Consider the following 26,388-nt stretch of genomic DNA (forward strand, 5'->3'; position numbering starts at 1 on the left):
GCCCCGAGGGCAGGGCAGGACCCAGGACCTTAGTCCTGGCTCGGGTTACTCAACAGCAGTTTTGGATTCCTGTGCCTCGCTTCACCCTTGTGAAGTGGGAATGGTGCTTCCTGAATTCCCAGCGCTGCCAGAATCCTGTCTGAGGGCTAATTAGGAAGGTCCAAAAACACCGGATGAGTGGCTGTCAGATGCTCCCTTGCTGAGGACCAGGAACTCAGATTTTCCTGCTCCTCAGGGATGCCAGTGACAGCCAAGAGCTGCCAGGAACGGGCTCAGTAGTTCTGCCTCTGTCCCACAGGGAACACACATCCTGCAGGGAATCCATCCATCCATCCATCCATCCTGTTCATTTGTGGCCTCTGCAATAACCTGACATGGGTGGGAAGGAATCAGCCATGTTCAGCAGGTGGATCCAATGTCTCTCCCAGTCCCCAAGGCTGAAGAAGAAAGGATTCTGTAACCCAAGAAGGAGCAGCAGCTCTGACTGTCCAGGAATAAAAGAGTCTCAGTGAGCAGCTCCTGGCTAAAGTTACCTGCAGGCAGAAAGGGGAGAGCTCAGGGAAGAGCTCAGGCTGTGCCATCAGAACCACAGGTGTGCAGCCCTGCCTTAGCAAAGCTATGCCACAGAAGTCCCATGATGGTGTTTTTCTGTTACCTTGGTTTTATCACAAAGCAAAAAGGGAATGTACAGACTGACAGAGTGTGTTTGGAAATGGAAATAAAATTCCAGTTTAATCACTGATTAAACAAACCAGTGGTGCTCTTGGGAGGGATCACTTGGAGTTTACGGATTGGGTGGGGACCTCAAAACCAAAAAACTGCCATGAGGGTGTCCCAGGCTTTTTCTGGGGGTTTCTTCACCCTGTTTGCTGGTGCTGGGCTTGGGCTGTGGGAAGCTCAGGAGCCCCAACACTCAGAGTCAGTGCTGGCTCCTCAGGAAATGCCTGAAGGAGACTCGGGTGAAACATCAGAAAGGCAGGGGTGAAGAGAGAAAATGTTGCTTTGGATTCTCTCCTCTGGGTATAAACCTGCCAGAGTGGTCCCATTCTGCAGCTCCAAAAGTGACTCCAGATATGCCTGGAAAGCAAGAGGCATTACCAACAGATTAATAATTACACCTGGGGTCGTTTCCCGGAGGAGAAATGTTCCTATCTCACTGACCCATCAATCTGCAATTCACCACCCCTCACCAAAGCACCAGAAACCCCATTTTAGATCAATGCTGAGCTCAGAGCCCTCAGCTGCAACTGGGGAATGAGATCAGAGCTCAGAGGCCTCAGCTGCACCTCAGGAGTGAGATCACAGCACTGTCACTGCCAGTTCTCTGCAGCCGCAGGCTGCTGGGTCCCTTCCAGCTCAGGGGATTCCATGATTCTGTGACATGTTCCCTGCTCATACACTCGCCCTCACAGCATCTCTTGCTGCCTCCTGAGGTGGGTCCCTGTGCTGGAGATGTCGTGGTCTGACCCAGGAGGATGTTTGTAACACCCTAAATTAAACCCTGGAAACCTCATACACAATTAATTAAGGCAAGGCAGCATCTCCTAAGTGCTGCTCCCTTCCTCCTCATGGCCCATCCCATGGCTCTGTGAGGTGCCTCACGTTCTGGCATGGCCTCATTTGGACACTAATCCCACAGCAGATCCCTCTGGCACATGGGGCTCTCACACATGGGCACAGAGGCTGAGGCTTTGCACTGTCTTTGATGCACAGTCTGATTTTTGATCCATGTTATCTTTCCTCCCTGATTCCAGTCAGCAGTCTGTGGGCTGCTGGAATGCAAGCAGTGAGATCCATTCTTTTATCCTTGGTATTTGGACAGTCAAACTTCCAGGTGCTACTGCAGTGCATCCTGTATTCCAAACACTTCCAAAGAACTACTCCATCCTGTGTAACCTAAAAATTCTCTCTCTATATATATATATATCCATTTCTCATTTTGAAAATCTGTAAATCTATTGGAATAAAAGTTTTCCATAAAACCCTGAGTCAAAGCACATCACTGCAGCATTCCAGATGAGGCTGCACACTGGAAAAGCAGGGATGGGTTGCCAGAAGTGCCTCAACATTGGCATCTGGTGCCATTTGAGGTGCCCCATGGTGTTCCTGACACCAGAAAAAGGGGGGGATGTCAGTGAGAAGGGACACCTTCCACTATCCCAGCTTGCTCCAAGCCCCATCCAAGGCCAGGTTGGATGGACTGCCTCCATCCCACCAGATCCAACCATGGGAGCTGTAATTTACAGTGTGTGCATTTTCTGGGCTGTAATTCAGACTTTTGACTGGAATGACTAAATTTCACATGCCAATGCTGAGACTGTCATAAAAGTAACATCAACATATTAATTTAATTAGTCACTTCCTGTCTTAATGGCTGCTGCTCTGCAAGCAGCTCCCAAGGAATTTGGGACAGCCCAGAATTTGGGACAACATCAACATCCAAGACCTGCAGCTGGGGAAGGAGCTGGAGCACCAAATACATACTTTTTTTTTGTTTGTTTTTACTCAGGAATTTAGTACTTGACACATTAGGAAGAATAACAAGGAAAGAACTAGAAACACCTAAAGAAACACAATTAATTGTTCAGACAAAACCCTCAAGGAGCTGCAAGGCTGTCCAGGGGCAGCACTGGTGTCCTGCTAAGGAACACAGGGATGTTCTAAATCTCAGGAATGCTGGCTGTCTCATTTGGCTGCTGAAGCCAATTTTTCTTGTTTCCAATCAAATGAAGGCTGCAGGAGACCCAAACACCTGGCACAGGCACAGCTTCCCCCAGCACAGCCCCTCCTGAGCCCTCGGGAGCCACAGTGGGGTCGAACCCCAGCTCCGAGACCACTCATTCCACTCTCACTGTGCCGGTTTTGGGGAGCACCTGCGGCCAGAGGCGAGCGGGGGGACAGAGCCAGGCCAGGGGGACAGAGCAAAACCGGGGGGACAGAGCAAAGCCAGGGGGACAGAACCAAGCCTGGGGGACAGAGCAAAACCAGGGTGACAGAGACAAACCAGGGGGACAGAGCCAAACCAGGGGGACAGAGCCAGGCCCGGGGCGTGTCCCGAGGGCTCTGGGCGTGGCCGGGGGCGTGACCGTGCAATGGGGCAAGGGCCAATGGAGCCGGGGGCGTGGCCGGGGCGTGGCCGGAGCCGCTGCCCGTTGCTGCGGCGGGCGCGGAGGTGCAGTCGCCGGTTCGGCCGGGACAGGTGCGTTGGGACCCGTTGTTTCGGCTGCGACAGGTGCGCTGGGATCTCCCGAGTTCCGCCGGGACAGGTACGTGGGGCGGGGCGGGAGGACGGCGCACAGGTGCGCTGGGATCTGCCGGCCGGGCCGGGCCGGGCCAGGTGTGCCGGGACAGGTGCGGGGGGACCTCTCCCCCCGGTGCGGCCGGGATAAGAGCGCGGGGCGGGGGTTGGGAGCCCTGGGACCTCCCCCGACAGCGGAGCTGGACCCGCCGCGGGGCTCGGCTGGGCCGTGGTGAGTCCGGGCCCCGCTCCGGTGATCCCTCCCCGTGCCCGGCCCGGCTGGCCGGGGGCTCGGGGGGCCGCGCCCTCCACTGCCCGCAGCCTCTCGGCGGGTTCGAGCCCGGGGCTGGAGCGTGGTGCCCGTGGGTGGCCCGTTCCTGTGGCCACTTGTAATGAATAGGCTACTTCAGCATTGGGCAAGCATTAGTCGGTTTTCCTTTCAGAATCTTTCCACAGAGAGGGATTTATATTCTGCTGTTAAACTTGTGGGTGAAGTTCTTAGAGGTAGATTTGATGTGCTGTGCTGGATTGTGGCTCAATCACAGTCCTTCCCTTCCCTAACATCTGGCACACCTCTGGCATCCCTGTCTCCATCTCTGGTCTCTGTGTCACCTTCCACAGAACCTGCTTCCATTGCAGCAGGCAGAATGTTCATTGTCTTGTTTAAATCTTAATATGTGTTTTCTGAAATTTCTCTGAGTAAACTACTCAGAGCACTAAAGAAAGCCCAGAGATACTTGAACACGCCAAAACTGTAAATGAATGGAAAGTGCTAAGAATGTGGAATGGCATAAAAATGTGGGAGTACAAGTTTCAAGGCATGTCAGAGTTCTGTTTCATGTCATTTCTAGTGACTGAGATTCCAGATAGGCTGCTTCTCTTTCCAGCTGAATGTCCCAGCAGCAGGTACTGACTTTATAAAGAGATTTTTGCCTAAACAGGCCAGATTAACTCAATGTACCTGTGGCTTTGATGGAGAATGGCAGGGAAACAGAAGAACTCAACAGGGAGAAGATGCAGCCCTGAACAGGGCTGGTTGGAGATGCAGCGGGATGCTCAGGCATCCAGACCGGGGTTATTTTCCAAACAATTACATTCAGTTTTGTTTCTCAGAGTTTTACTGAGCTGTTCCTTCCGTGTGTCAATGGGCACCTGTTCCGTGTGCCAGGGGAGCTCTGATGAATGCCCCGCTCCTGTTTCCTGGGCACGGCTGACTCTGCTCTGTGAAAGGCCATTTAAACTGCAGCGGGGCCTCAGGTGAGCTCCCTTTGGCTCAAGATTAGTCATAAAACAAAGTTCAAACTGTGGCACGACACGGCTCATTCAGCGTTGGTCTTTAACACGGACAGAATTCTTTCTGTGGGATTTTCCAGCAGTAAATTCTATCTGTAATCTCTCTGTGTGCATTCTGAGGCTCCTGGGGATTGAGAGTGGAGGCTATATTCTGCATCACAGAAATACTGGGTTTATTCGTGTATGGAATATGACTTTTAAAAAGAGAGAAGTTGGAAATGAGATCCTTTGTCTTTGTGGATGGTGATTTGTGCTGTTGTCAAATGCAGAGCACTCTCAGTGCAGCCTGGATGGAGGTTTGCAGGGGACTTGGTGATGCAGGAATTTCACAAAGTGACCCCACTTTGGGTTTCTCTTGCTGGTTGGAAAGGGCTGTGTGCCTTTCAGAGGCTGAGGCTGCAGGTGGCTGCACCTGGGAAGGCAACATTGATAAGTGGTTTCAGTTGTTTCAACATCCCCACAAAACCAGCCTCATTTGTTCGCAGCAGTAGTTCAACCTGCACGTTTAAAAATGCCACCAAAATCATTCTTCTGATAAAACTTGTCCTGTTATGGTGTGCTATTCTCTCCAGGACATCAGAGAAATCATGGAATGTGAGAGAAAGGAGCATTCTTCCTGACTGCATCTCCCAGTGCAGAGATGTGTTCACCTGCTCCAGGCAGGGAACAGCACTGGAGAGGCTTTGCTGTTCCCAGGGCTCCCATGCCAGCACTGGGAGCTGCCAGACTCTGCCCGTGCCCCTGAATTCTCCTGCACTGAGGTGTTGCAGAATCCCACATCCCTGTCATTTCTGAGCAGGTGCATTCTGTCCCTGTGAGGATTTCAGAAACGTTGTCTTTCCTCCCTTGGATTGGCTGCACCTTGTCTGAAGGTGTTTGTGTGTGACCATTTGTCCAGCAGACCTGGGCTCACACTGGATCCCGAGTTCCGTGACTGTGCAAATCCGTTAAAGGAATTAATGGAAAATGCAAGGAAGAGCTCAGCCTGCCTGGAGTTGGCATTGCAGGGTCAGTTCACGCCCTTGCCACAGGCATTGTGTGACATGGGAGCAGGGATAAAATATAAGAGGAAAAAAGGAAAGGCGTTCCCTGCAGGCTTTATTTTTGTCTTATCAGAGAACTCTTTAAATTAATCTCCCCTCCTTTCCTCCTCCACGAAAGAAAACTATGTAAAAAATAAATCTGATACAGTCTTGCTGGCTTCTGTGGTGAAAAGCTTGATGAAATCTCTTCCCATTTCCAGGAGGATGGGATAGTTGGAGCTGTTTTTTAGGTAATTAATACTATTTAACTGATATTATGGTAACTACTGCGACAGGAGGGGCACAGCTGCCTCCATGAACACGAGACTTGTTTGAGCTCACAGAGGAAACGCTGCTGTGCTGAGAGTGAACACAAGAGTGAATGAAAAATGTTTGTATAGTAATTACATCCTCTTAGTTTCGTAACTCAAACCCTCTTACATAAATGCCAGCACATTTGGTTTGAAACCGGAACAAGCGAGGGCACTTTGGGGCTTCCTGGAGCTCCTGTGTGTGTGTGACACGGGACTGTCACTCTGGCATCCTCTGTGTCCACAGCTCCCCATTGTGCCCACGGCTTTATCAGGGCACCATCTCAATGGCATCTGCAGAGGAAATTATAACTGTTATCTGCTGCCTTTTTAAAGTCAGTTAATGGACGAGATCCTGAGGGGTTTAGGATTGGTGGCACTGAGATGCTGGGAGCAAATCACTTGGTGGAACTTGTTTTCTGCTCACAGTTCCTATTGCTGACACTGTTCCTTCCTCCTGAGCAGGGATTTGGGCAGATAAGATGGAGCCTTCCCCGTTCAACAGAAGGCAATGGACCTCCCAGTCTTTGAAAATCACTGCCAAAGAGCTGTCCCTGGTCAACAAGAACAAGTCCTCGGCCCTCGCGGAGAGGTTCTCCAAGTAAGTGCTGTGGGGCTGGAGAGCACCAGCTGTGTGTGGGTGACAGCTGCCACCCTGAGCAGGGACTGCTGCTCTCGCAGTTGCTGTGCCCTGCACAGATACCCCAACAATCCCACCCTGTGCCTGGGAGTGTTGTCCAAATGCTCCTGGAGCTCTGGCAGCCTTGGGACTGTGACCATTCCCTGAGGGGCTTTTCCAGTGCCTGAGCACTCCCTGGGGGAAGAACCTTTTCCTGATATCCACCTTAAACCTCTCCTGACTTAGATAGAAAAGGAGAGATGGATAAAAGGTTAAACTCAAACCATAAATATTGTATACCCTGAGAAAGCTGAGTGCTAATAACCAATGCATTCCCTACAAAAGCCTTTATTCCCTTAAGGAATTATATAGGCTTCAGCTGGGGTTTTCAATGGGATTTGGGGAACTGAGAGTCTGAGGTTCTTGCTTTAATAGTGTAACAAAGTTTTGGAGTATTTGGATCTTAAGTGGGGCAAACTTTATGGAATCTGCAGGAGAGGGATAGTTACACACCCACAGCTCCAGAGCTCCTCTGTGGATCTCAGGCCCAGGGAGAAGCTGTTTGCTGTCACCACCTTGTTAAGGTAATTTATTCACTCACTGAAGCTTGATTACAAAACCTGGTCATCTTGCTAAATGTTGATAATCCCTTGAAAAAGGCTTACTGGAAGTAATCCAAACTGCTATTCCTTAATCAAGTAGTGTCCCTCTACATAGGCAGGGTCAGTGCCTTGGAAAAACACAGTCCAGCTCTCTGGCTTTGCCACCCTGATGCCCACAGGGAGGAGCGTGACATTTAAGTGCTGTTAATTAAATATTTGTATGTGAAAACGTTTTTCTCCATCCCACATAATCGGTTTTGTCAGGTCAGAGGCACAAAAGGCAACAGCAGAGATTAGAAAAGTGCCCCATGCTGGGCTGGCTCTCAGAGAGAGGGCTGGGACTCCTCAGTCATCATCTGTTTTCCAGGTGCTGCTTGACTTTCATCTGTGCTCCTCTTTGTTTCTTCTTCCAGTATTGACCCCTCTTCCTCCAGCATCACTTTCTCAGCACCTCGTGTTCAAATTTGGACCCTTTATAGTGCAGAGATGTGGGTTAGTGTGTTTGCACTGGTTAAAGAGGAGCAACAGCCTGCAACACACTCGCTGCTGTGTCAAAAGCAGAATTCCACAAATCAGGAAAACAGAAAGGCCCTTTGCCCAAGCAGATGCTGGGTTCCTTCTCTCTGAAAGGCAGAGCTCTCCTTTAATATGGCAAAATTTGTCACTAATTTTCGTATTTCAAAGGCCAAGTGCAGTCACCTTGTGCAGCGTGGTAAGCAGTGAGGACTGTGGAGGGAGTGCAGATTGCTGGGAGTTCCCTGCAGCTCCTTAAAGGACTTTGATTCATGATCCAGGGTGGCTTATCTCCAGAGGGCTGTGATGGCTCAGCTGCCCAGGAGGCAAATGCTGAATGGGGGCAGCTCCCAGCCCACGGAGTAAAATCCTCTGGCACTTAGGGAGATTTTCGGCATGTGCCAAGCTGGAATTTGTTCTGGTTCAGCAGCTGCTATATAAAGAGCTGAATTATTCCTGCAAGGGGGCACAGCAGACAGCTGGGTGGCGGAAACAATACAGCTATTCCAAGGTAAACTGTCTCTATTTGGGAATCGGAGTGCTTAGGGAATGAAAAGTATTAATGGGTGTTATTATTGTAAACTGGATGACTGAAAATGTGTCTGTCACTTGGCTTTGTGTTATTTGCTGCTGTTTGTCCAGCCTCTCCTTTTAGTTCATCCAGGGGGTGGGGGAAGAAAAATCTCAGCTGTCTTCAGGAGCATTCAGTATTCTGGTTAAAACTGGGGTTTTGTTTGTTTTTCACTCTCTCAAAGGTATCAGAAAGCTGCTGAAGAAGCCACTGCTGAGAAGAAGAGAAGTGTAAGTGTTTTGTATAAGTGTTTGTTTCCTTGGAAAAGCACAGCCTGAAATCAGGATGGATCACCTGCATTAATATTGCTGTGACAGCTGATTTTTGGAATATCAAAATTGCTGCTGTGTATCCTACAGAAAACCTGGCTTAGACACAGGCTTTGCTTCTGCTTCATGCTTTTTCCCGGTGTGGAGGAAAGGAAATGAAGTTTCTTGCCCAAAGCTGTGTTGAATCACCAGTTCTCTCCTAAGCAAAAGGCAAAATGAGTTAACCACAAGCCAGGAGTACCCACCTCCTGCTCTTAGCTGGAGGCACTTGTGTGGTGCCTCTTCCTTTCTTAACTAAATTTAAAAGTGCTTAAAAGGAGCCTCCAAGCCTCCCTGAAACCCAGCATGTCTTTGAGAGCTGTAGGATCTTCTCTGAAGGGACTCCCAGGGCTGCAAATGCCCCTGGATGAGGCAGCACCAACCTTTTGGCTCTGTTACAGCCCCACATTCCTTCCTGTAACCTCCATTGCATTCAGGTGTTCAGAGGTCAGGGAGCCTTGGCTGACAAAGGTTGCAGGGCTTTGTCCTGGTCCCCAGGGTAATTTGTGTTTTAAAGCACTGCCAGTATTTTCAGGATCCATGGGAATGTTGCTGCCTTGATTTCTCTAATGCTTGGGGAGCTGCTGTTTGGGATGTAGGTGGGATAAAATAAGCATTCTAAAAATTACTTTTCAGTCTTAAATTTTCTTCAATGCTTGTGTCTGTCAATCTTCCTGTGATCAGGGAGCGGGCAAATCTCAAGCAGGAGGGACTTGTGTTAGGAAGTGTGCTGAGATTCTGGAGGTGTTCCCACAGAAACCTGTCACACAATTCTCAATATTTCTGTTCCATTACAACACTTCCCTTACAATTTTAATACTTTCTTTTCAATGCAGTCAGCAAACACACTGATTTTTTTGAAGTGTAAGTGGATTCAAGTCAATTTGCAAAGCAGCGTTCAAAATGTGACCAGAAGAGTAATAGGGTGAGAGACTTAAATCCCAATATAGCCACTAATGCTGGTTAATTCCTGTAAGCCTGGCAGCCCTGCTCCACTTGCAATGAGTTTGGAGTGGTCTCCATAAGGGAGAGACAGGAAACATGCAATGGTGGCAGGTATTGGGTTGGAATGGCTCCAGCACGGGCTGCGCTGTTGCTCTGGGGAGAGGGAACTGCTGGCAGCAGCTGGATGGGAGGAGGTGATGCTGCTCCGGGTGTTCCCCTGGGGGTGAGGCAGTGCCAGTGACTCTGGGGGTGTGTGTGTGTGTGTGTGTGTCCCCAGTGGTGCTTTCAATGGCTTGAGTGAAATAGAACAAAAACCCCAGCAAGTTACTGGTTGTTTTTAAACTGGAGCAGAGGGATGCATGTTGTGGGCGCTTGGCTTGAGCTTTGGCTGCGTGGTGTAAAATCCTGGGCAGGTCTCTGGGAACTGAAGTGTTGCAGAAACAGGTAACTCCAAGGATTTAGTGGATTCTGAGAGCTAATTTGTAGCTTTTGGAAGGCCTGGTAGTGTTGTCTTCTCAAGACACTGCAGTATTTGGCACACCAGCCACCTCCTATGGCTCTTGTGCTCCCGTTGCCTTGTTCTGGGACTGGAGACCCTCCTCGTGTGGATTTGAGTCCCATTTCCTTCATATGTGGATTCAGGTCTTTTGTGTGGCATTTAACTCCTGGGGTTTGACTCCCTTTTGCCTTATAAGGCCATTCCTGTTTGCTCACTTCCTGCCTTACTCCTGACTTTTCTCTTCTCCCCCCTCCTTCCTTCCCTATCCTGGATGCTTTCTCCATGTGGCACAGCTGTAACTGTTCACAGCTGGCCGGGAGCGGGGGTCGGTGCTGAGCTTCCTCCCGCATGGAAAGGAAGTGCTTCGGAGAGCTGCAGTTAACTCCTTGTTCTTTGCAGAACACAGAAAACCTGCCCGCTCACTTGACGAGGGGGAATCTGAGCGTGCTGAAGAAGAAGTGGGAGAATCCGGTGCTGGGAGCGGAGCCAGGGAGGGAAGCGGCCCGGGCCGGCGGCGCCGAGGTGCGGCACAAGGTCGGGACCGGGCGCGCCCCTTCGCCGGGGCCCGGAGCTGCCCCCGGGCGGCCGCAGTGCCCCGCTGGTGACAGCGCCGAGCCCCGCGGCCGCTGCCGGGAGGGCGGCACCGCGGAAAACTGCGCGAGAGAGCCCCGCGAAATGGAAAAGCCCGAGGGCAGCGAGAGGTCGGAGTCTCCGGGCAGGATCGAGAAGTACAACGTGCCCCTGAGCAAGCTGAAGATGATGTTCGAGAAGGGGGAAGCCCCTCAGCCCAAGGTAAGGATCTGTCCCTCCCGATCTCGGAGAAACTGAAGCTGCTGCCTCCGCGGCATCGGGAAAATCCCGGGAGGGAGTGGCTCCAGCTATTGACTCTGCAAATATTGTGTTCATTGTTTTAGTGAAAATAGAACACCGTGCTGTTAGTAACTTACTCGAGCCGCGCAAGTACGTGCGTGGTGCTCGGAGTTGTGGCAGCTCGTGATTGCTCGTTGGAGTAAAGTGAATTTGCTTTGATAGCCTTCAGTGGTAGAGGGGAGAATAAGTATGGAATTTCTTAAGTTTTGTAAAGTAAGTAGGGGTTATTCGTGTCTCGTGTGAAGATTACAATGAGGTGTGCAAATATGAATTGTATCAAATGCAAATATGAATTGTATCAAATGCAATATGAATTGTATAAAATGCATATGTAGGTACTTATGTATTTTTTAATATATGAAAAGTAAGAGAGTTTGAAGTGAGCTCGGCAATCGGGACTGTTGCAGTCGAGATAAGAAGTGAGAGGTTTTGATATCTGTATCAGTATGAATCACACAAACTCACACACACATAGAGTGAAACACTCCCATCCTTCCCTCGCTCTTCCCTCATCTTTGTGTCTTACAAAATGTTTCTTATCGAAAAAACAAATCTCACTGAGGGAAAACGAAGCCGAGATGGCCAGAGCAGCTCCTGCCCTCACTAGTTTTGACTTGCAAATGCTCAGGGCTCGCATTTTTCTTCCAACTGCTCATGAAATCTGATCCCGCATGTGGACTGCAGCCGGCGTGTCCCGGGGGGAATTGCTTAACTCCAAAATGAGTTGCATATGCTGGGGACTTGCAACACAGTCCCGAGGCCTCGATGCTGGTGGATTTTCCAGTTTTCTCATAGTTTCCTCTCCTCCTGGCTTTGTTTTACTGAGACTGGTTTTCTTGAGGTATTGACTAAAGCAAACACATTTTGGATAAAAGTTGTTTCAATATGTAACAATTCAGGGCTCAGAGGAGCAACTCGGTGTTAAAGGGAATTTTGGGTCTGTGTGAAGTCATTTCACAACTCGAATTTTTGTAGTCTTTGTCATGGTATGAGAGCTGCCCATGACAGACCTTCCCTGAACTCTTGCTGCAGGATTAATCACTCAGAATTCCCCAGGAATTCTGCAGATGGGCTTCGAGTAACTTTATCTCAGCCTGGGGAATAAATTGTTTTGGAGCTGAGTGAATCTGAAACTGATAGTTTGTCAAGTTTAGCAATTCAAACACTGTTGAAAACGAACTAGAGCCAGTAAACGCCATCCAGAAGGCACAAAACTGCTGAGGTTTGGTTCAAAATCCCTATTCCAAGTTAATCTGTTACGGTAGAAGGGAAAAGGAGGGTTCTGAAGTTCAGATGTGGGGGAGAGGGGGCGTGTTTGGAATTCCATTCCTCGTTCTGGGAATTGATCTGTGCTGGGAGGACTGGGTCAGTGAGGGAAGGGAGTAGGTGCTGTGGGACCCAGGTGTGGCTCGGTGAGCTGGGAGCCACGACAGCACTGCAGCTCTGCAGTTGCCTCTCCCATTTATTTCCTGTGCTTTTTCCTGAGCAAGGCTTCATGGAAGCGTTTTGGTGGAAAATTCCTTTCTGTCACTGAGTCCAACTGTAAATTCAGCTGAGAGATGGCAGTTTTCCTTGGACTTTACTGAAGACTTGATGTGTTGGTGCTGCCAGAGCTTTGCTGGCAAAACCTGTGTTTGCTGGCAAAAACTGCACGGCTGGAGGCTCGTGGCAGTGCTGATAAATCATCTCCCGTGCTTGCTGGGCAGGGCCTGGATTTCCTGATTCCATCTCCCCCTTTAAACAATCCTACTCTCATTTTCAGGATTATAATTAAAATCTCATCATTTATTCATTCATTCATTCAGATCTTGCTCTGCCTTTGCAATAGATAGGAGGCAGATCTTTTATTGCATTTTCATGGAAACAAACTGCTCTAATCCCATTAGGGGTAGGCCAGGCAGCCTGGATTGGTTCAGCACTAAGCAAAGACTGGAACTGATAAAAGACCTGATGTTCAAAGGATTCTTCCTGTAAGTGATAGTGAAAGCACACCCGGGGAAAGGAGGATCAGATCTGCAACATTTCTGGAAAAGTTGTCTCCAGGCTGGTTTGTGTTTTTCCTTTAAGGCAAAACCTGGCTGTGGGGTGTAGGTGACCTCATGGCAGGGTCATGTTTGGCACAGGTGGTTTGTAATGAAATAGGTGTGACTTTGGTTTGGGTTTGTAGTGAAATAGGTGTGACTTTGATTTGGGTTTGTAGTGAAATAGGTGTGACTTTGATTTGGGTTTGTAGTGAAATAGGTGTGACTTTGGTTTGGGTTTGTAGTGAAATAGGTGTAACTTTGGTTTGGGTTTTTGCCCAGCTCTGTGCCCCAGGTGAAGCTTTACCTGTGCTCACAGCAGAGCTTCTGCACTTGCCCAAGTCTGAGAACTTGGGGCTTTCCACACACCAGGAATATTTTGTCCCCTTGCCAAAGCAGCAGAAGCTGTGCCCTGGGAATTATGGCCCAGCCACAGAGTGACAAATCCCTAAGGGGGCTTCCTCCATGTGAGAGGAGTTACCTTCCATGAGCCATGATCCTGCTGACTCCCTGCAGTTGGTCAGTCCATTGTAATATGGAAAGTCCCTTATCTTCTCTGTTAAACATTTCTTTTCCTTTTACTCTTTTTTTTTCCAAGATAAAACTGTTGATATAAAACCTACAGATATTTGTAGGATATTTATAGATTTATTGAATATTTGTATGTTTACTGAACTATGCCTGACCTCTAAAGCTTTTGCATTCTGGTTGTTGGGATTTTTACTCTGTGTTCTGCAGCTCACCCACAGAAAAGCTCTTCAGGTGAAGTTGTAACACCTGCAGATGTGAGGTGGCAAAGGGCAGGAGCACTTTATCTGCTGCTGCTGATTTGAACTTTTCCTGATGGACCCTTTGGAGCCCACATTTCTGAGCTGCAAGAAGCCCAGACTGGTGGGCTGGGGTGATGTTAAAGGGGACATTGACTGAATGATCATCTAAGAATAGTTTTCATGGAATGAGGGACCTGCAAGTCTTTACAAGTGTGCAGGCACTCCCAGAGCTGAGCCTATTGGTGAGCACAAGACTTGTCAGAGCTAAAGCTCTTTTCCAGTAAGAAAAGCTACCAAAGTCTCAAACCACAGAAATAGAAACTATTTCCCGTGCTAATGGAAAATGAGGTTTTCCAGCTGCATTTCCTTTCCTGGTGAAGTCGCTGTTTGTATGGAAAGCAGCCTGATTTTTCATAGTGATTATCTTACACTGCAGTTCTGCAAAAATAAAACTTTGGAATTTCCTTCAGTTTGGTGACCAGCAAATAAGAAAGTCTTTGGAACTGAGGGGGAATGTGTGGTTGGAGCATCTTGCCAAACCTGCCTTTTTCTCTACATTAGCCTCAATCTGAATTTCCAACTGTGATTTAACTCTTCCTAGAGAGAGAACAGAGGTCCAGCACCTCCTAGGATTTTATAGGCTGACTTTCAGCTGTGAATACATCCTGCCTTGATGGAGTCCGGTTTAACTGTGCTCAACAACTTTTATCAAAGCTGTAGAAATTTCTTTTTGTGCTTTCTTTTGTTGAGATTTAGACTTGGGGAATTTGTCTCAACAAATAAGAATAAAATCTGATTGAGGCAGCCAGAGCATCTGTGTGGTGCTACCAGGACACCCTGTCCAGCCCTGCAGCAGAGAGTGATTATCCTGGAGATCTGAGAATATTTATCTCTAACACTGCTGCTTAAGCTTCAGCCTTATCAGATGTAATTAGGGAATTATTTGGTACCAAATGCATGAACTGTCCAAATCAAAACAAATAACTCTAGGTAACTTTCATTGCAATACTATTAATTCCTTTTTCTGTGGCTGAAAATGAATGCAGATTTTGGATAAGTTGTTCCTTGCATCCTTCATTTAAAATGAAGATTTTAAATCTTCATACAATGACCGTGACTATTGGCTTCAACAGAAATTGCATGAAATGCAAAAATCTAGACTGAAGTTTTGTATCTGTAGTGTGAACGACCTAAAAATCTGATCTTTGTGGTCCTTTTAAACCAAGAGAACTTCCAAAGGGCACTGACTGACCTCTTCAAGAAAGTGTTCCCAGGTGACAGTGGGTCAGGTACTCTGTGATCAAACTTCATATTGGTTAAATAAGATGTTGCCCGCTAGCCTTGTTTATTGCAGCAAAGCAGCTTTGCTAGTGACACCTGTGCCTCTGAAGGGATTACCCAGAGCAATCCCCGCGTGCCCAGGCGCTGACGGGAGGCTCTGTCCCCAGCAGGGCCCCCGGGAGCCGCGCCGGGCAGGCGCGGGCAGGCGGCTTTCGGAGAACGGCCCGTCCCCGGAGGACGGCGACGCTGCCCAGGGAGAGCGGAGCCACGGCACAGCAGGTCAGGAAACCTCAGCGCTGGCCTTGGGGCGGGTTGGGTTGGGCTCTGCTGAACAGATACATCTACTTTACACAAGAGAAATTCCCCTGGAGGCGTCCAAGGAACAGCTGGATGTGGTGCTCAGTGCTCTGGTCGGGGGACAAGGTGTGGGGATCAGGCACAGGTTGGACTCACTGCTCTTGGAGGGCTTTTCCAATCCCAAGGGTTCTGTGGAGTAACTTCTGCCTTTCCAAAATGGAAGGAAGTCCATCAGCATCCCCTTAAATTACTGAAGCCTTGCTGGGAGTTTTAAACCATTCCACTCTTGAGCATGGGAAACCAAGGCACAGGGCATAACCAACAAATTAAGGAATACAGCCCATTCTTTCCTGTGTCTCAATCCTAGAACTAGTTTTAATAGTCAAGGTAATTTAGGAAGCAGTGAACAGTCAATGTTCTTCTGCCTCCTTCCTTCAATCCTCATCCCTCCTATCCTGACCAGACACAGGGAGCTACTGTGAGCTTTGATTTAAACAAAACTATGCATTTTTATCTGTTTGGAGACCTTTTTCTAGCAAACCATTTGCAATCTTTTGGGGTTTCCAGCAATGGCTGGCACAGCTGCAGCTGTTCCCTTGGGTCTCACTCCTTAGTGATACGCACAGTGTCCTCACTGGCATGATCCTGGAGGGAAGGGCAATGTGTTTATTCTCCCCAAAAAGGATCTTAGTGAGTGTTCTGGGAGTTATCTGTTATTCATGTTTGGTTTTTTTTACCAGGGTATCTTGTAGAGACCAGTCCAGGACTCAGCCCAGACAAGGCAGAGAGCAGGAAGAACCTGGACATGCCCCGTTTATCAGAGACATCCATAAAGGACAGGCTGGCCAAGTACCAGGCAGCTGTGTCCAAGCAGGGCAGTTCCTCAGGCATCATTCCCATGGTAAGTCTTGGTTTATGTGGAAGTGAATTTTTGTCCCAGCCTGAGACTGGAAAGCAGCTCTTAAGGAAACCAGGCTTCTTGAGGGTAATGCCATTCTCTTTGAAAATAACTCTGTGCCCATAGGAGTAATTTCTGATGAAGAGTTGCCTCTTCTCTGCAGGAAGAAATAAGTCTATTTGCATCTTCCTGGAATAATGTTGAAAATTTTCCAAGGAATTAATTGCTGGCACCCTGACTGAGGTCCTTCTGAAGCATGGTTGACATTCTTTTACTTTGAGTGTCTGTAGCTCTCTACGTGTTTGTTGTTTTTGTTTTAAAAAGAAAACTCAATTCTATGTTGTGCAGCAGCTCTAAGCTGTGGGAAACTGAGGCACAGTGAGGTGAAGTCACTTTGTGTCACACAGTGCTCAGAACTTGGATCTCTTGGCCTGCAGCTTTGGGATCTCCAGTCAGTCTTCCTCACTTTTGACCTCCCTTCAGGATTTCTCACCACTCTCTGAATCCAATTAGACTCTTGCAGTGAATGAACCTCTGCCTGTTTTGCAAATATTTGACCAGGAGCTGAACAATTAATGAGGTGTTACAGCTGAGGAAGTTTCAGGAATCTCAGGTTTTGTTAAAAACTGCTTAGGTACATTTGCTGGAAGTTTCTGATATTTTTGCTGAATGATGGGAACTTATATTGCTCAAGTATTACCTTTATTAACCAGAGCAATAGATTTGAAGAGAAAAGGCCTTTTTAAGTTGGAAAACTTGCCCTGGAAATGAGAGCCCGAAGTGCTGGTTCTCCCTCAGAGGAGAGCCTGCTTTCCAGGAGTCTCTGTGGAGAACCAAGGGCTTCTTCTGAGCTCAAGTGATTCCTGAATTTCATCTGCACATGGGTCAGATTCCCCAGCTGTGGGAGAAGGGTCAGTAAAACCTTCCCTGCATGAATGGAAAGTCCTTGCAGCCACTGCAACAAATCTGATTAACCTAATTGCCCATTTCTGCCTCCTGTGCCTTGCCTGGGCTCATTTCCTGATGCCTTTTCCAGTTTGGGGCTTAGAGTGGCGGCTGAGTAACTAAATTCTGTCCTGATGGCAAGAGATTTGCCATTTCTGCAGAGGCTCCTGTTTGCAGCCCCCAGAGCTCTTGGTTTAGTGTCAGTCCAGCCTGATGCTCTCAGGATGCCCCATTTGGGGACAGTCTCTTCCCAGTTTGACCTGGCACGTGGATGAGGGCAGTGAGAGGGAGCAGCCAGGGATTCCTGAGGCCGGTGTTTGCAGTGCCACTGTGCCCCTAACCTTGGGATCTTCTCCTTCCCTGCTGCCAAAGCAACCAGGGCTTTTTTGCTATGGAAGTGTATTTGTGTTGCCCTTTTCATACCTGGGCCAGCCAGACTCTCCTAGGAACAGCTGTTTTAGGGCTATACTAAGGCCTGGATTAAACCTGATGGACACTTGGTTTGAGTAGGGATGAGGAACAATCAGTTCTGTGTGTTGGAAGGGGAGGGAAAGGTGCTGGACAGCAGATACAGAGATCTAAGCATTGAAATTCCAACATTTGCTATGAACCTCTCGGATGTGGTTGGCTTTGTGGAGATTTGTTTCCCAGTGCAGGAAGATGCTAGTGCTGGCATGTGGCTCTTCCTCTTTCATGTCACAGAGAAGATGCCTTGTGAAAAGCACGAGGCTTCCACTGATCTTGTGTCCTGGGGCAATGAAAGAAACACGAGGTTTCACTGGATTTCATTGGTTTTAAAGTCTGAAAGATCCTTCTGTGAAAGTCTTCAGTCAGTCTATCAAGAACAAAGATCTCAGGAAAACAGAGTCAGGGTTTTGACTAGAATTGAAGCAAATGTGGGATTTGCTTTTATGTCATATTGTATTTAGCAATTTCACTGTACTTTAGGCAGTGCTTGTATGGAAATACTTGTCATTCCAAGTGAAAAGTTTATCTTTCTTGAAAAGGAGGATGTGCATTGAGCAGGGAATACTTAAATGATTTTAAACAGGAATTTGGAAGAAAAGGGTTGCTCAGGAAAACACTGGCATTACCTCCTTGGAGCACAGTAAAATCCTACAGCCTAATCCTGTTCCCTCACTAGAATATGTCACTTAACAAGTGCCTGTACATTCTTATGGCCCCTCCTTCAATTATCACTCCACATACTAGAAAAACAGTTCTTAAAACATCTCAAGAAAAATAGAAAGCAAGTATTTTCTTAGGGGAAAAGAACCTGTCACCTTTCCAGTGCTTTGTCCTATAGAGTGAGATTCAAGCCAGTGAGAGTGAACTCAAGAATTACAAATCTGGGCAGAAGGAGAATATGGCACCAGTTGAGGACTCCAGTTCCTGTCAGGATGGGGAGAAGGTAAGATGTCTGTGCTGGTGGAGATCAAGGGCTCCATTTTGAGTGGAACTGGCTGTGGAAGCACAGCTGATACACTGGTTCCATGTTCCACATGCCATCTGGGAATTGAGCAGCTGATGCAGATTAGTTACATGCTGCAAAATTCCTGTTGAAGTTGTTCTTTTTAGACTGTCTCTAAGTGTCTGTGAAAGAGAATGTCTAGAGATAAGTTTTCTGGGAGAATTTTTCTGTCTTGGTTGGTTTGTTTTATGGTGGATTTTTTTATAAACTAAAAAATCCCCACCAATTTAAAAAAACCCCATGAGCAGCTTTGTATGAGCCAAGTCAAAGGAGTTTGTCACTGTTTCTTCTGCATTTAGTAGCTAAATTTTAGGGTAACTGAGAATGGCAGCTTGGGCTGGTTCCTGGTTTTGAGCTCCAGCTATAAATTGAGACTCTGTAAACTGGACTTGAGCATTTGTTCCCTGAACTGGGGACAGCAGACGGGATAAAAGTAGCTGAATAATAATTGGGGTACTGTGTATTCCATCCAGGCTGAACACGTGGCAGCTTAATGCCAGGAGGGCTTTTAGAGCTTTTCAGCCTTCCTTGGGCAAGGGGCCAAATCTTTGCTTTCAGCTGTTCCTCAGAGACAGCTGAGCAGCTTCGTGTCTGACTGGTCGAGGCTGCTTCCTGCTCCAAGGTGAGTTAATTAAAAGAGCACCTGTTAAATCAGAATATCTCCCAGCTGTGAATGGAAGGTTTGAATGAAATTTCTTGTGTTCAGCTGTAATTGCAGAGTTACTTGTTGAGGTGTCCAGGTGCAATGAGAACCTGAATAGGGCATTGTTTGGGAGCCAGGATTGTCCTTTGGAAGGGACGCGGTGAACTTGGAAATGAGCCTAATTAAAGCTGCTTGTCGTTAGTGTCAGAAATGGGAATCCTCTGGCAAAAGGAAACAAAAGACACTTCACTCTGTCATTTTTCACACTGCACCCGTGGCACATTCAGTGCCAGACGTGTGTGACTTCAGCAGCCTCAGAACACGTTCATGCTCTGCCCAGGACACTGGGGTCAGCTCTGCTTTCAGCAGACCAGGGGATGTTCACACGTGTAACTTTGCCTCCTCATTACCTCCTTCATTTACAAATTTCAGTTGCTTGCAGTGGACTTTTCAATCATTAAGGTGAATTAGTGATGATTTGCAGTTAATCTTGTTAGAGTACTTTAGTTCCTCAGTGTAGCTACTTAAAACTATTTGATTTAATAGCAATAGTGCCAAGTTTAATAAAGAGTTCTACATCAAGAGCTTTATCTGTAGCAGGTTTTGTTCATGGTTGCATTTGATGATCTTAAAGGTCTTTTCCATACTAAACAATGCTATGAACAAATACTACTATCTGTGCAGTATTTGAAACTGGTTTAGACCCAACTCCTCTAGTTTGAAAGTTTTTTTAAAGTTACTGATTTGTTTCTGGAGGAGGATGAACAAGGAAGATCTGGCATGTTTGTCCCAACCTTGGAACAGGCTTATGGTTCAAAAAAAAGCTTTTTTTTTAAAATTCAGGTGTTCTTTTTAATTTTGGGTTTGGTTTTTTTTTCCCCAAGAGCACAGTCTCTGCTGAATGTCAGAGATTGGTCAAATGTTGGAGAAAACCATGAGATTTCCAGTAAATGTGCTGCGTGGGGTCAAGGGATTTGTAAGTGAGAAAACCTGGGAGGAACATCAGCAAATCAACCAAGATTTCTGAGGGTTAATAAAGATGTACCAGAAACCAGAAATCTGATGTTTGTATGTGTGAAGCCTGTGAGGGTGTCTGCCTTGTAGCAAGGACTCTCTTGACACTCAGCTGGACCCTCTTGTTCCTCAACACCGCTCCCTTCCTGAGCTCCTCAGGTCTCTCCCTGTCTCAAACTGCCTGCTGCCTTCCTGGGGCCATGACTGTTCAGCTCTCAGAAGGTCAGAGGTTCTCATTGTCTCATTTTCTCTTACAGGTTTCTGGAGGTGAGAACAGCTTGTCTTTGCACTCTGGTCTGCTGGAGGATGGCCATGGTGAGCCCTATCAAGTGATTAATTAATAAAAACTGTTTTGTACTAAAAATCTGAACTGTGCCTAGCACAGACTTTATAAGAATTTCTTTCATGTTTAGAAGTTCATTTGCAGCTGTAATTTTAAGACATTTATAACTCCTTTTGCCTTGATTGAACACTTTTAAGTGTAGCTCCCTCACCATTTAACTGGAACTGAGATCTGATGGCTCTGGTGAGCATAAGCTGCCCAGAGTTTAAATTCATTCTAATTGCCTTTTCTCCCTCAGCTGGACAGTCAGAGAGCGAGGCAGAAGCTCAGAAACCTGTCAGCTCAAAGCAGCAGAACCTTGGTGCTAAAGCAGCTGGGCACACAGAGGCCTCTCCTCCAAAAGCCGTGAAGGTAACACAGCTCTTCATCCTCACACCTGGTGAAGCTGAAAACCAACTGATGGCCCTGTTTAATACTGAAAAACCTAAATGTGCTTAAGCATAAAGGTCTGGCAGTAACTGGATCAATACCTGCTCCTTTCTCATCAGAGTGTGATTGTGAGGACACTTGAATTCATGGTGGAAAAGCACCTCAAAGCAGTCAGGTTTTTTCCAGAGACTGGGTGGGATTTGTTGTCTCTGTTACAGCCCTGTGCCAGTTCAGTGTGGCAGAGGGGCTTGGGCAGGGTCTCAGGGCTTGTCTGTGCTCCTGGAGATGGGCCCTGAGGTCCTGGTACTGATCTCCAGAGCCTTTAGCAAGCTGGGACTTGGCTTTGCTCCTCTTCCAGCTGTTCCCAAGGTAACTGCAACTGGTAGTAACTTTATAGTGAGGGCAGTGTGGTGCCTGACTCTATAAAAATCAGGTCTGGCTTTCTGAGTGATGAGTCTTGGATGTTAGAGTTTCCTTAGGGAGCGATAAAGCAGATGGAGAACTTTGGTTCAGGGATGTATTTGCTAATCTGATTAGATAACAAATGGCAGCACTGGACATTTTGCTCAGGCTGTGTTTGCCCATCACATGTGTTGTCTGGGGTTGGGATGCTGATTCCCTAGGCTGCCACACACTTCCTGGCTCCCTCCTAAGGAAACAACTGGGCTTTTGTTGTTTTCCCCACCTTTGGGAGGAACAGCCCTGGGCTCAGAGACTGGGGAGATCTGGCTTGCCAGTGTGCAAGGGAGGAATGCCAGTATGGGAAATCTGAGCTGCCACTGAGAGTTGTGTGATCCTAGTCTGTGACACAAAAGCTGCATGTCCTGGTGCTCTCTGCTTTCTCTTGATATTATCAAAACCATTTTAGCCTTTTGCCCAGTTACAGCTTTAGATGCTGCACTCTGTGAGATAGAAGCTTCTGTTTATTCATGCAAGGTTCCTATTTGTCTCTTCCAGCTTCTGTCTCCTGTTCTTGGTTCCTAACCTCTCCTCCTGCCTTCTGCTTCCCTCCTAATGTGAGCTCAACTCTCAGCTTTCTCTCAAGTCCTTTTTATACTTCTTGGGCCTCATCTTCCTCCTGTAGCTCCTATTTGTAGTATCCTGGAAAGGAATTTCTGTCTCTTCACAGCCCAAAACGCCTCATAGGGCTCATTGTATGCAAGTAAGTCCCTCTCCTTGGATGGGAGTGTGATTGCAGAAGCACGTGCCAGCACTGTTGTGTCACCGTGCAAAACCAATGCCCTCGTGCAAAACTGAGCTTTAGGGAGAAAATGTTTTCATGGGCAAGCAAATTTTTACTGCCTTGCTCCATGTGGCAAGCATGGGGGATTAGATTTTTGTTTGCATCAGTAAATCTCATTTTTTTGAGATTTTGTGTAGTGACTCAAGATGCAGAGTTTTGGCAGCACCTAGAAACTGTGGATTCCTTTTTAAAAGGAATTCTGAATTTTGTTAGTGAAGCTGTTATCATCAGAACTTTACTGTAACTTCAAGCAATGCCTGGAAACCCCGAAATACATATTAAAATGGAATTAAATTGGCAGCAAACTTTATGGTTGTGACAAAGTGACTTGAGCTGGCTCCATCTTCAGCAATCTGCCCTTACATGCTGGAACTTTCATTCCTAACCATTGTTTCTAGACTGTTATAAATAAATTTCTGTGATGATGTCTTCCTGTGACCTTCCTGCCTTTTCTTTAGCCATCAGATTTTCCGTAAATCTTTTTGTAAGTCTGTAGCAGGTAATTCTTTGCCAAGGAAAAGCCACACTTATAAGTATGTCTGAGCACACTCTGGAGTGGAGGCTGGGCTGCTAAATCACTTGTAATCAACATGCAGCCCCAAAATGCCAATGTTGTGTTATTTAATTTATCCTGTAAAGTGCCCTCCCCATTGGCCGGTGGTAATAGATTTCAAGAAGTAAATGGCATCCACTGACCTTTTCTCATGGCCAATGTTCTTGCTTCCTTGATGCTGTCTGAAAACAAACCTGTGATCATTGCTGCACAGCAGTGACACTCGACTCCTCAGTGCTCAAGTTTATCCTTGCACTAAACCTTCAGGAAATTCAGTAAGCACATAAGAATTGTAGCTGTTTAACCTCAAAGCTCTGCTCACTTTGAATCTTTGAATCTTGAGCAAGTTTGGGGGGCTGTGAGTCCTGAAACCTGAGTGGGGTTTCTTTGGGATAGAGCTGGAATTGTTTACCAGTGAAGCCAGGAGTGTTTCCTGCTGTTGTACTGGTGCTGAGACTATTTCCTCCTCTTTGAGAGAAAAGATTTAACAAAAATGGAACATTTCAAACCATTGGGCAGCCTGTTTCCCTCCTTTCCTCTCCCACCCTGTACTTTGTGAGGCCAATTCAACTCTTCTGGTGGACAGTGTCCCTGACCATGGCAGGGGATTGGAACTAGATGATCTTCAAGGTCCTTTCCAACCCAAATCATTTCAAGATTCTTTTTTTTTCTGCACTATTTTTATTATTTTGGTAAGTCTCACACTGATTGTAATCAACTGGAATGCTTCATCATTCTCCAATCAATAAAAACAGGTTGCAGGAAAGGATGAGACAGCTTTGGGGAACAGGCTCAGTTTTAGTGCTCTCATTGTTCTTTCCCAACCATTGCTCAGCATGTGCTGCTTCAGCTGTGGGATTCACTGGGGTGAGATCTTGGTTCCCTGTCAAGCCACAGCAATCCCATGGGGCTGTTGTAGCCTCTCACTGCCCAGCAGACCCCGCTGCACCATAATTAGAGAAAGTGAACTCTGCAGTTCTTGAGAGTTCAGGAAGCTGTGCATGAACCCACGCCAAGTCCCCAGCACTTGATGTGTTTTCCAGTTAACAAACTTTCTCTTTTCCCTATAGAAATTCCAGTTGCCAATGAAGGAAACCTGTGTTGGGTGTCAGAAGACTGTGTACCCCATGGAAAGGCTCTTTGCCAACCAGCAGGTGTTTCACATCAGCTGCTTCCGCTGTTCCTATTGCAACAGCAAACTCAGGTATGTGCACTGCTCCCTTGGCTGGAAAATTGGGAAGTCAGTTTTCCTGTCACAGCTGAGGAAGGTGCTGCTCAGGCCTAGCTGAGCTGGAAGTCACCATAATCCAGTGATTTGTGTGGGAGAGGTAACACAGGCCTACTTGTGCCAGTGCCTGGTGCACTTGATGCCATTTTTAAACTCTTAATGTAATTTTATGTGGGGAAAAATAGAATGTCCAGCTTTGTAAAGAATTCCTAGAAAGAGCCATGCAAACCCCGAGGGCTGTAAGCTTGTTTTTTGAACATGTGGAAGACTGAAATTGAATCTCTTGTGTAACACAACTGGAACATGCTGGTGTTGGTGGCCCTGAGCTGTAACGTTTGATCTGTTTCCTGAACAGCCTCGGGACTTACGCCTCTCTGCGTGGGAGCATCTACTGCAAGCCTCACTTCAATCAGCTCTTCAAGTCCAAAGGCAATTATGATGAGGGCTTTGGACACAAGCAGCATAAGGAATTGTGGGCAGGTAAAACTGAATGTGAAGAATCCCCAGAGAAAACCGTCCATGGTGTGAATTCACCAGACACTCCACAAAGCCCAGGAGTAGAGGATGCCCCGATTGCAAAAGTAGGAGTTCTGGCAGCAAGTATGGAAGCAAAAGCTTCAGCTGTGCCTGAAAGGGAAGAAAGACCAGCAGAAACAAAAAAGCTCAGAATTGCCTGGCCACCCCCATCTGACCAAAGTATCCAAGGAAGTGCCTTAGATGAGGGCATCAAAGTACTCAAACCCAAGTGGCCTCCAGAAGAAGAGATTTCCAAGCCCGATGTGCAGGAGGATGTGGATCTGGATCTCAAAAAGTTAAGAAGATCTTCCTCGCTGAAGGAGCGAAGTCGCCCCTTTACAGTCGCAGCCTCCTTTAGAACAATATCTGTTAAAGGCCATAAAACAGAGAATTCACCATCTCCTTCCAAGGAAGAGAGAGACACATTGAAAAGGAATGAGGAACTGGAGAGAGAGGTTGTTGAAGAGAAAAAGCAAAAGGAAAAGAAGGTTGAGCATAGGAACATCCAGAACTCCGGGGAGAAAAATGAGGAGGAAGAGCGGGAATTGTCAGGTACCAAAACAGCAGAGCAGAACATTGTAGAGAATGGCCAGATGAATGCAGACACAGACGAGGAAGAACACACTACAGAGGAGCCAGAAATTCCAAAGGAAGAACTCCTTGAACCAAATTCTCCTAAACATTCCAGCTTAGGCAGTGTTGTGACCGCTAAGGAATCATCTCCAAACCAGAATCGCAAATCGCAAGACGTTGGTTTTTGGGAGGGTGAAGACGTGGAAGATCTATCTGTGGAAGAGCAGATCAAAAGGAATCGCTACTATGAAGATGATGATGATGATGAATAAATTGGCCTTTTACTAGAAAACTTGCTGCAAGGTGCTGGGCCTTTTGAAATGGATATTTTTAGCTTTACCAAACAGCTCTCCTGGATGAAGTGATGCTGCACTGCACATCAGCATTAAGGGAATCTACATACAAATTATCTCAGCTAGAAAACTCTGGAAGCCTGCAAATTCTTTAGGTGCATGGAACAAGTGTCTGGCTGTGGGACAGCTTCAGCAGGTAGTGTCTGTCCCCAGCATGAGAACAGAGCTGTTCTCTGTCTTATCCCTTTGAGCTTCAATAGGTATTTCACTAACAGTTGATGGAATTCCACTGTCCTTGCCGTGCTGGTGTGGGACAGGGCCTCTGGAACACACCACCCCTACCACTCCAAATGCTACTGCAGTGCTTAGGGACCAACTTCAAAGGGACTTTCTGGCCTGCTTTAAAATGGTCACTTAGTGCACTTTAATACATGGAAAGGGCACAACTGGGCTTTCTTTTAATAATAAAAGCATCTCTGTGTGTAGTGTCCAACAACTAAGCATCCTAAACGGAGTGCAATGTGAATTTGTGTCTCAAACCTGCCTGTGATCAGTTGAGAGTCCCTGCACAACTGGAACGGTGCCCGTTGCTGGACCATGTGTATTTCAGTGCTATCCCAGGCGCTGTGCAGGCTCTGCAAAAGACAAGTGAACACTTTGGAGCAGCCTGCAGGGCATTACTTCTGCATTTCACACACATTTGAAGTGGAGTCTTTTGTTTGTTTTGTTGTCATTTCTTTTTTTACTTGGAGTTCTTCATCATCATTTTAAACTGCAGATAAGATTTTTAAGGCCTTTTGACAACTCTGAAATCCTACTTTTATCAAGCTGCCATAAATCTTTTCCTTACAGCTGTGAAATTGTGCTGCATTGCAAAAATCTCTGGAATCAGTGACACTTTCAGATTGCCAGTGTTGAAGATCAGAACGTTTTTTAACTTGACTTCATTTATTTTACAATAATAAAATCTTGAATGGGGGGAGGAGGAGGTCCTTTTTTTATTATTATTAGCTTTTATTTGTACTGTATTCTCAAGAGAATTAGATCTTAATGATTCTTGAGGTGTAAAATATTCTGCTTTCTTAACAGTTCTGCTAATGACAAAACCTTCAATAAAGTTTGGGTCATTTCCGTTTTAA

General features: G+C 46.9%; 1 protein-coding gene across 3 annotated transcripts; it reads left to right on the top strand.

Moving 5' to 3' along the window:
- The first annotated feature begins 3,138 nt into the window (after nt 1–3,138).
- On the top strand, nt 3,139–26,388 carry LIMA1 (LIM domain and actin binding 1). 3 transcript variants are annotated; one of them, XM_071418882.1, is made up of 11 exons: nt 3,139–3,266; nt 6,330–6,465; nt 8,354–8,399; nt 10,321–10,713; nt 15,031–15,142; nt 15,901–16,061; nt 18,310–18,414; nt 20,389–20,446; nt 20,713–20,825; nt 23,710–23,843; nt 24,223–26,388. In XM_071418882.1, exons 2-11 carry the CDS (start codon nt 6,347–6,349, stop codon nt 25,226–25,228), a joined length of 2,247 nt encoding a protein of 748 aa, XP_071274983.1. In that variant the 5' UTR covers nt 3,139–3,266; nt 6,330–6,346; the 3' UTR covers nt 25,229–26,388. The 3 variants fall into 3 exon arrangements, with proteins under 3 accessions (XP_071274983.1, XP_071274984.1, XP_071274985.1); XM_071418883.1 differs by having other exon boundaries at nt 15,034–15,142; XM_071418884.1 differs by lacking the exon at nt 18,310–18,414.

Source organism: Agelaius tricolor, unplaced genomic scaffold (genome assembly GCF_023055355.1).
Source record: "Agelaius tricolor isolate 1412-34295 unplaced genomic scaffold, bAgeTri1.0.p SCAF_96, whole genome shotgun sequence".
In the NCBI taxonomy this organism is placed as follows: Eukaryota; Metazoa; Chordata; class Aves; order Passeriformes; family Icteridae; genus Agelaius; species Agelaius tricolor.